The sequence below is a fragment of the Poecilia latipinna genome, unplaced genomic scaffold (assembly GCF_001443285.1).
Source record: "Poecilia latipinna isolate Pla-1442-1.1 unplaced genomic scaffold, P_latipinna-1.0 Scaffold1111, whole genome shotgun sequence".
In the NCBI taxonomy this organism is placed as follows: domain Eukaryota; kingdom Metazoa; phylum Chordata; class Actinopteri; order Cyprinodontiformes; family Poeciliidae; genus Poecilia; species Poecilia latipinna.
The window spans coordinates 213851-223724 of record NW_015113727.1 but is presented as its reverse complement, the minus strand read 5'-3'; the positions used below and the strand labels follow the sequence as shown (position 1 = coordinate 223724).

The 9874-nt window shown below is 37.8% G+C and overlaps 1 protein-coding gene and 1 long non-coding RNA gene across 5 annotated transcripts in view; one reads left to right on the top strand and one right to left on the bottom strand.

Annotated features, from left to right (window-relative positions):
- Nucleotides 1-2451: 2451 nt before the first annotated feature.
- On the bottom strand, nt 2452-2846 carry LOC106959709 (uncharacterized). The gene is made up of 2 exons (XR_001427418.1): nt 2793-2846; nt 2452-2661 (listed from the first exon to the last, which is right to left on the bottom strand). It is a non-coding gene; the product is annotated as an uncharacterized LOC106959709 (long non-coding RNA).
- scn3b (sodium channel, voltage-gated, type III, beta) overlaps nt 2624-9874 on the top strand; it is a 13704-nt gene continuing 6453 nt past the window's right edge. Inside the window, exons 1-6 of one of the 4 annotated variants that reach the window (XM_015052460.1) lie at nt 2624-2702; nt 2913-3217; nt 3315-3452; nt 4581-4753; nt 4862-5090; nt 8777-8915. In XM_015052460.1, the coding sequence (XP_014907946.1) occupies nt 3064-3217; nt 3315-3452; nt 4581-4753; nt 4862-5090; nt 8777-8915 (833 nt within the window). In that variant the 5' untranslated portion in view covers nt 2624-2702; nt 2913-3063. Of the gene's footprint in view, nt 2703-2726; nt 2840-2912; nt 3218-3314; nt 3453-4580; nt 4754-4861; nt 5091-8776; nt 8916-9874 lie in introns of those variants that run through there. The other 3 variants (XM_015052461.1, XM_015052459.1, XM_015052458.1) reach the window with 3 other exon arrangements.

Sequence of the window (9874 nt, the reverse complement as noted above, 5' to 3'; positions counted from 1 at the left end):
ACAAAATAATGCTGACGAACCTCACTGAGCCTACATTCTTGTTTTGTTTATATAATCCGCTTATAGTTCCAGATACGAGATCTGCAGGATTAAATACTCTGAGATTATTATTGTCTCTCTTTAAGGCTTTATCACAGTTTGGTCTGAACCTGCCAGTCTTCGGTCCTTCACAGATTGGAACAGTCCACATGGAAATCTGACTTTCTTGGTAGAAACATTATCTTATGTGGAATTAAAAAAAATAAAAAAAAATCCCAAACACTTTATATCATATAATGAGACTTTCTTTGTAGTAAAAAAATATACTGAACACAGATTTGAGCAAGAATTACATAACTTTGTAAGAAACCCCTCAAATATCCATCAGTCTGCTTGGGTAGAACCTTGGATATTTATGTGGAATGTTAAAATGTCTCTTTAAGTCTTAATCCATCTTAGAACCGTAAACAGAACACAGTATATTTTTATTTAGACAAGGAAAAGTGAGACTTTAGTAGTTTGTGTTTCTTCCTGTTCAGAGTAAAGGAAAGCACAGACACATTCACAGAAACCAGAGAAGGATTCATCAGAATAACGGATTACTGGGTAAAAACATGATCATAAAAATAAACATCTTTATTTAAAATGTTTGCACAGCCTTGCTGGTTCAACGTCTTAGTGCAGTTCAGGACAAGGTTGGGAATGAAGTTGATCAGCCAAGGAGACTAAAGTCGTACTCGTCAGCCGAGTCCTGCAGCAAGGACAGCGGAGTCCGAGTCCCGAGGGAAAACACTTCAACACTTGGAAAGCAGTGAAGGTTCTGTTAGGATCCTGGAAGCTCATTTAGTGATTTCCTTTGTCCAAAGAGCTTCAGCAGAGACATTAGACATTGCAATAATTAATGGAAAGAGGCGCCTTACTTTATCTTGCTCTAAATCTATACATTATAAACAACTGATTTGAATCTTTGCCTCCTATTTAAATTATTGCTGAACATGGCTTTATGGCAGGAGGGAATAAAATGGAGTACCGGAGAGGAGAAACTGGATAAATAACAACGAAATGAAATTCTTTGCAAAATAAGGAGACCGTCAACTGGTGAATCATGAATCACAGTTTTCAGTTTAAGATCCAACTCTTCAGCGGACGTGGACAGTTTCCAACCCTGACACTAATGATGCACTTACCAAGAAAAATCAATAACGGTTTTCAAAGTTTTAATCATTTCCCTTAACGATGTTCTGGTCGTCTGGAGGCTCTGGGATTTGTACGGCAGCAGTAAACATGCAAGGAATAAATCAAATTCATGAAGTGAGTTCACTTCATGAATTTGTGTGAACTAAATAAGTTTGACACCTCAGACTTAGTGAACCTTCCAAAGGCTTTCAATTTATCTTAAGTCTCAAGTCAGGAGCTTTTTGTTTTTAACTCATTAAAGAAGTCATCAAGTCATTATTTTGTTGTACAGCCATTAAAGTTGTGCAGCTTCACTTTGGGAAGTTTTTAGACCATTAAATGTACACAATACTGATTATAGACAGCTAATAATTTAAACTCTTCTATTTTATCCTTTGCTAATTAGTCCACTGGTTTAATTATGCTCTTTGAACATTTCCATATTTTCTTATATTACAATCTCAAACTAAAACAAGTGGAGCATGACTAAGAAGTGGTTAAATAAATAAACTGGTGCATTACTTTTCACCACACTACATTGCCCCTGTGTGACCTTTTAAGGTCTCCTGATTAGCAAATAAATCACATGTGTGTGTAAATTATTCTTAGCATAAGCGGTTTATTTGTGCTGACCACAAAGTTTTGCTAGAGAACATCAGTGAAGAAAAACATCATAACGACGATCAGGGAGCACAGTGGACAGGTCGGGGATAAATCAGGGTTAGCTTATAGAACAATAAAGATATGAACATCTCACAGAGCACTGGACAATCCAATTTAAAATGAAAGGAGTGCAGGACGGCTAAACCTTTGAAAATGAGGCTGTCCGGCTGGACTAACAGCCAGGGAATAGCAGCATTTATCGCAGAAGCAGGAGGCACAAATTGTAGTGTCTGTGTTTTCAAAGCTGAGCATGCCTCAGAAAACGAACAACGGTACTTACAGCAAATATGTACATAGTACATGTACATACACGGCTATTCAGATTTTATTTTACCTCATAATTATACATGGCTTTGAAGTGGTCCATCACATTCTAATAAAAGATTTTGAAATAATAGGTTATAAAGTGACAAAATGAAAAAAGGGTGGGAATACTTCATTTTGCTATTATTACTTAAAGGCTTGACCGTCTGCAACATGTTTTGTGCCTTGTTATGATGACGCTGGAGAGGTTGAAATAATGTAAGGGCTCAAATGTTGTTTTTTTTAAAAGGAAATGTCATGAGTGGGCTTCTCTAAACATCTTATGTAAGACATGACAAACGAGGAACCCCCTTCTCTTTCATACTTCTGTTTTTTTTTTTCACTCCATTGATTTGCATTAAATGTCTGCAAGCCATTCTAGGAGCTGCTCGGATTTGTTTTCAGTCAAATAAAAACAAAATAATTGAAGGGGGAGCCTTCTTAGACAGGACCCAAATGGCTATAACAAGATCATGCACGTTGTGTTGTGGGTGGGAGTAACTCACGCATGCGTATCAAACCCTCTCCTCCAGCCAGGCGCTAAGTGGAAAACAAAGAGTGAGCAGCGGCTAGGAAATACGGTCAATAGCTTTATTATTATTATTATTATTATTATTATTATTATTATTATTGATGAAAGAGATAGATTTGAAACATTCAACAATCTTTACCGCATGTCGTGTAAAATAGGAGAAGACTTCAAATCTCGAGGCTGTAAGTGAGTGAATCGGCTTTGTTGTTATAGAATCCACAGGTTCTGATCTTTGATTCGTTCTTCTTCTTTTCTTTAGAAGAAAAGACTTTTGTGGACGGATCTGGACTGAGGTGACTGCATTAGTGGGCGAGGAAACTGTTGCATCACTCCAGCTTGCTTTCGCACACCCCGGACCTGCTCATTCCATCCAAGTGCCGGGGATGATGACATTTCCTGTCTCCGTGTAGATGAGGAATTGCGAACCGAGAAGCTGTAAATTCATAGAGGGACTCGTAAAACCGCTAAAAAAAAGAAAAGGAAAGAAAAGAAAAGAAAAATCACTTCCCCGCACTTCTGCAGAGCGTCACTTGACTTGTCGCCTCGCGTCGCTTCTTTCAGCAGGTGGGTTTTCACTCGTGGGGCAGAGGGAAGTTCCCTGCGCTCGGGGCGGCCGAGGAGAGGCGCTGTCTGTGGTCCTGAACTCGCATATCCCACCCAGGAGTTGGCCTTGAAGACAACTTCAAAACAGAGCTGGAGTTGCAGCAGCGGTTGTCCCACCAGCAGCTCCTCATAGGGCTGAATATGCTAACTCTGCACCGAGTTCAGCAGCAAACGTTGCTTCTGTTGTTGTTCGTCGGTAAGTATTGCATCTTGAGGTTGGCTCATACATTGTCTGGTTTAAATTATCAACGTTCAATGCTGTGTGTTTGGCCGTGGCGCATTCACGGTTGTGAACATTGGCGTTTTCCAGAGCTTTCCGTTCGTTTCATAAAATGGGTAAACTGGAGGAAAGAAAGCGATGTTAGGCTGTGTCCTCTTATTTCCTTCTCGTCTCCTTCTCTGTCCTCTTGTTTGTTTCTCTCCGCCCACATAATGTTTTTTTTTTTTTAATAAAATAAAAAAGGATGAGATAAAATCAATGTTGTCACTGTCTGCCCAGGGCAAGACTCTGGTTATATAACAGCAGTGGGCCTAACACAGTCACATAGACATTTTGTGACATTATAAGCAACTAGAAAGCATCCTTTGACAAAAGAAAACATATACAGTTTTATGAATATACAACTGTCTGTTACCTTTATCTTCAGCCTTGAGAGGACACTTAAGTATGAATACAACTAATTTTGACCACTTGACTCTTTTCTTTATTTATGGAAAATAGTCCACTAAAAAAAAAAAAAAAATCATAATTTGAAGTCTGATGTCATTACCGGGCAGAGCAAGACTAACAATGTCTGCTGTACCATTAGTGTTTTTCAGTAGTGCACATTTTTACATACATCTGTTGATAGAAGGCCTAAACAATAGGAGCCACAAACGAGGGAGTGAAGGAGTTTTGTTTCTAGAGCTGCTGGCTGCAGACTCCAAGTCTATGCATTTATAACCACTGCATCATTTGCCTTTTTTACTCAGTTCCCTCTCCACCTTATTCAATTAACTGAAATGCAATTATATTCCAGCCTTTTCCTTCCTCACTTTGCTCACAGTATGATGAAAACCCCTTCAAATGCTTCCCATAGTTTCTGTGATCTTTACCAATATTGCAAAACCAAGAAAACTTAGGAACCACAATATTTTCTTTGTCGATCTTTTATAACACAGAACTGTAAGCTTAAGTTTATGCCTGTGTTTATGTAAAATCAAATACAGAGTGAATACATGTTCAAGATTCATTAAACACTTTCTTGAAAGTCGACAAATTTTACATATGGAAGTATGAGTCAATTGTGGACATGAATGTGTGAAATATTGCTTCTTTTTTTAGTCCACCTGAGCAGGCCAGTATGTGTCGATGTGGCGTCCGACACCGAAGCAGTGCTAGGAAGCTCCATGAAGCTGACATGCATCTCCTGTTTGAAGAGGGAGGAACTCAAACCAAACACAAATGTGAATTGGTATTTCACGTCAAGTGAAAACAACACATATGACAGGATTCATGTATGTTTCCAGAACAGTGTTGTGTACGACCCATGCTTTTGAGTTCTGTGCTTGATCGGTTTAGACTGTAAATGTTAAATTTATTTATTTATTTATTTTTTTACCTAGATTTTTGAAAGTAACAAAGGAGACTCACAAAGCCTGGATGGACCCTTTAAAGACCGTCTGATCTGGAATGGTAGCAAAGACCTGCAAGACGTCTCCCTTTTGATCCTACATGTCACAGAGAGCGACCGTGGTATTTACGAGTGCCACGTTAATCGCACGTTTGAGTTTGGAACCTATACACCATATACAGTGACGAAGAAGAACATCACACTGACCGTGAAAGAGAAAGGTACGGTTGTGTCCATTATTTTGTGTGTAAATACAGCAGAAACCAGATATTCAACTCACTGTGTGAAAAGACACCCATTTTTTTTTGTCTCAGTTAGTGATGTAGCATTACACCGCCATTAAAAAACAAGCAGAAAAAGAACAACCAATCACTCACCCTAGAAGACAGCGTTGCCTATAGCAACCAGGGACAACCATACTTCCTCAGTAAGATGGCAATTTCTTTCACTCCCAGTACCTGACTGAATCACTCTTAAGATACTCTTAAGACTTCTTGGCAATAATTTTTGGGCTAAGATAGAAGCTCCCTGAGGGATCTGAAAATCCTTCTGCATACAGGCTCTGGTGTTTTGCTGAAAGCTGCTAAGCAGTTAAATGTTTTATTTTATTTTATTTTATTTTAGAGCTGCCTGAATCAACACTGCACTGTTTAGATGCAAAACTGCTGGCCTCTGTGCACCTAGCCCTGTCTCTGTGCTCTGCCTCCTCTTCATGTGATTTTAAAATGTTTATCATGCCAGCATGACTTGCTTTGTAATTATAAACCCAACTTTTTGTCTCTGCTAAGTGATGCATTACTGTGAAAGCACTCTGCCACTAACAGTACCTCTTCCCTTTCCCCACTCTTCTCTATGTTGTGACTGGTTTTAAAAAAAAATAATAATAATAACAACTGTGTTTTGTTTTGTCTGCCTTTATTTTTTTTTCCATTAAAGCTTTCTTCTGTTGTCTGTGAAGGCCTTAATTCAAACCAGCTACTTTGCTATCTGTTTAAAACTGGGTAATGTATTATGCTTCCTGGATGTTTGGCCTGCTGAATGTTTCATCTTCCACCTCAGTCGAATATACAAATCAACGTGTATATTTGGAAGTTCCTAAATCTGTTGCATTTCTTTAGATTTTCATTTTTACTGCCTGCATTTGGTAGAACTTTTAATAAGATGCATATACACGCAGAATGCTGCAGTCAGATTTCTTTCTGCACAAATATCAAAAATCTTCCTTCATATTTCATACAACAGCGGTGTCGAGTTCCAGAAAGCCTTTTCTGCAGCAACCATTATGCAATATGTTCTGATAATGATTTTCATGGTAACAAAGTGGAAACGCTTGCCTTCAGTGGATCTGTGCTTTCTCATCTAATGGATCATATTACAAAAACAGCCAAATCAAGTTGGACAAACACAGTTCTTCTGAGAAGGTTTTCTGGAATTTGGTACAAACAAACAGGTTCACAGTGGCTCAAAAATGTTAAGCTTTTATATACAATTTCCAGACGTCAGTTTGTTGTTCCCAAGACATTTTGGTTCCCAAAGTCCAGTTTCATGTTTAAATCATCTGTTAAGGTTCTCCTCCAAACGAAGTCTAATTGTGATTGATGGTTGACGTTCAGTGCTTCGCAAAAGCATTTCTGCTTCTTTTATATCATTAAAACTGTCAGTGCATCAATGCATTTTATTAGGGTTTGGTGTCATGGACCAACAAAACAATTCACAAACAGTTAAGTAGAAGGAAAGTAATACACAGTTTGCACACTTCCAGCTGAAATATTGAAAGTGTTGTAAATATTTGTTTTATATCTATTCTCAACTTTCCTGCTTGTCAAAAAAAAAAAAAAAAAAAGATAAATGTTCCCATGGGATGATAAGGCTATGCCATGTTTTGCCATGGGAACGCGCTGTTCAAGGTGATGTGTGAGGTTAGTTTTCCATCATCTCCTGTTTGGCTTCAACATGCCTTGTGACAAAACTTTAAACTGGGTGAATGGCGTATTTTCTTCTCGGAAGGCTTTGTTGTTTTTTCCACTTTAGAGATCAGATTTGGATGGTTTATGGCTAATAAAGGCTTCCTGGCAGATTCTCCCACCTGAGCTGTGAATCAGCTTAGAGGATTAGGGCTGAGGAAGCAGGTCAAACTTTTCAGTGTTTTATAAATAATACCAAAAAAAAGTTGAAAACAATTTTTTCTCAGATCAGAATTATGCACAATGTTCTGATGGTCGATTACATGAAAACCCAAAAATACATTGAATTTTGTGGTCATATGTGAAACGGCTTAAGGGGTATAAATACCTTTGCGAAGCACTTCAGGCTCCAATGACTTTTTAATTTCTTATCTTTTACTACAGCTTAGTGAAGAACTTTAGAAAATATAAACAAATAGAATAGTGAAAACACTCTTTCTTATGGATTTAAAGATAATAAATGACAAGAGTAAGCAGAAACTTTCTTCATTTGATGCTATAATTGTTTTCAAACAACAACAAAAAAGAAATGTTTGAGCCAAGAACCACTGTGAGTTTGCACCTCCATTTTATATCATACACAAAGGTACCCTGTGGAGCTTTCACAGTTCAATAGGCAGGTTTGCTCTCTGCCTGCATGTAACTTTGTGAAATCTCTGCAAGGCACCTTTCCTTTCACATTTTTAGATTCTAATATCATCACTCAGTACTTATGCCCATCATATTTACCTGTATATTGTTAGACTTATCTAAAACATAATGCATCCTAAAAGCATGAACTTATAAGAGGAATGTTTTTTTTAACAGTACTTACTGTAATTGGTAATCAGACAGAATGTCATTACTCCTAAATGTAAAAAAAAAAAAAAGTTTTTAGTAGATTAACAGAAAGTGGGATTTTTCATGTTGTTAACAAAATGTATGTTGCATGGAAACCATCATGTTTTGGGTTTTTCGTGTATAGAGACTAATAAAATATATATATTTTTGAATAAACCAAAATGCAAATCAAGACAGAATGCACTGTTCCAGGCTAAGCCATAAAAGTTAAGTGAAAAATTTCAGAGTAAGAAAACATAAACACGGTTTGTTGTGCAACAAAGTTGTGTGTGTGTGTGTGTGTGTGTAGCTCAGCCGTTCAAGGCTGCCAGCCTTTCCTGGTAAGTGTAGATTTCTTCATTGAATATCATCCAATGGTTAGTTTGCAAGTGTTTCTGAAAATGTGCTGATGGCACGAAAATGTGCTGACAAGCAGTCCTCTTCTAGTGCATTCATTTCTGTGGCCATTAGCCTGGAAAACATCTGGAAACTGTTTCCAATAAATTCAGTTTTTTGTTTTTTTTTTCTTTTTTTGGGATTTTGCTGTCAGACCGGGTTGCATTTGGCAGCAGAATATTTAGTGGGAAATTTAGTTTCATCGAGCCGAGTTGCTGCAAAGAACGTCGAGACAGCAGGTTTAGATCATTTTGTCATTATCAGTAGGGGCTAGTGGAATATGAAAACAACCTTTACTATTACCTCCACTTTACTAAATGAATAATTGATGTTTTATGCTCTTCCCACTGCCTCTTTAAAATGACAAACACCTTCATTTCTCAATCACTTTCTAATTAGCACCAAGCTAAAAGATCCAATGTGTAAAATGCTCTATGTTAATAGCAGTGTTAACAAGAAAAGCATAAATAAAAATACAAAACAAGGACTAAACATGAATAGGTAATACTTAAAGTGAACTTTTTATTTAGTCAAATAAGTATCCTGCTGATATCTTGTCCTCTTCGTCATAAACTTTGCGAGATTTTGTGCGAGCCGTGTTCAACGAACTCAGGACATTTCCTCAGAGCTGCAGCAGAGTCTGTTTTGTTATTCTTCACAAAAAATGGTGCAGAAAATGAATGTGTGCTAAATAAAGCATGTGCCTATCTGCTGTTTGTGCTCCGCAGCCTCCAATGACACCACCGCAATCTACTCTGAGATCATGATGTATGTCCTGCTGGTGTTCTTGACCTTGTGGCTGCTGGTGGAAATGGTCTACTGCTACAAGAAGATCTCGAAATCTGATGAGCAAGTGCAGGACACGGCGTGAGTTTCGCATGTTTCCATGCGCTCAGATCAATGCGAGCTGACGAGAAACACTGATGTGTCCTGATGTGCAATCTGCTTAATAGCAAATCAAATTGATCTAATCTGAAAAGGATGTTTTGCACCTGTGGATCCTTGAATCTCGTATTCTTACTCTGTGCTCATATTACAATTCCAGACATCAATGGCTGAGATTTAGCAGGCTGTCAGACAGAGAGCCAGACTGAAAAGGTCAGACTAACAGACAGATATGGGAATAATTGAAAATTGAGTATGTTCCCTGCTCTGGTTTTTAACCCTCTTACATCTTTAATCTGTTTTTATTTATTTTTTCTCCACGGAAGCCAGCCAGACAGACACACCTGAATTATTGCAAGCTCTGCTGACTGTTCGTCTTTGGAGCAACCTTTTAACATCCAAGCTGGATTTTCAGCTCCATCGTAAACTGGCTTTTTGTGTCACCTTGTCTCAAAGCCACCTATGTAGTCAGCTCCCACTGGATTTCCACAACATTGACTCTGCCAGCCTGTGTCTGTTGACAGCTTTTTCTTTCTTCTTTTGAAAATCATGAGTCATATTGAGTCACATTCTGAAAAGTAGCAGATAATACACAGCACCATGGTTGATTCACCATTCTTGCAATGTGAATAGAGTCCTGCAGCTGCAAAATAAAATGCGGTGTGTTCTAAAGATTCCTTATTTCATGGGGGAGGAAATGTGCAATGCAATCGCAGACTCTGTGAAAACGGTGGCAAATATCTTATGTCACTGTTTGTACCTTTGGTTAAATGTCATATAATGTCTACAATTTCCCTGAGGGTAAATCCCAAAGGGATGAATAAAGTTTCTATCTATCTATAGGTTCTTTAAAAAAAAAAAAAAAAAAAAAAAAGTTAAAACCAAAAAGGTTTAGGGCCCCCAAAAAAAAAAAAAAAAAAATTTTTTCTTTTTTTTTCCGA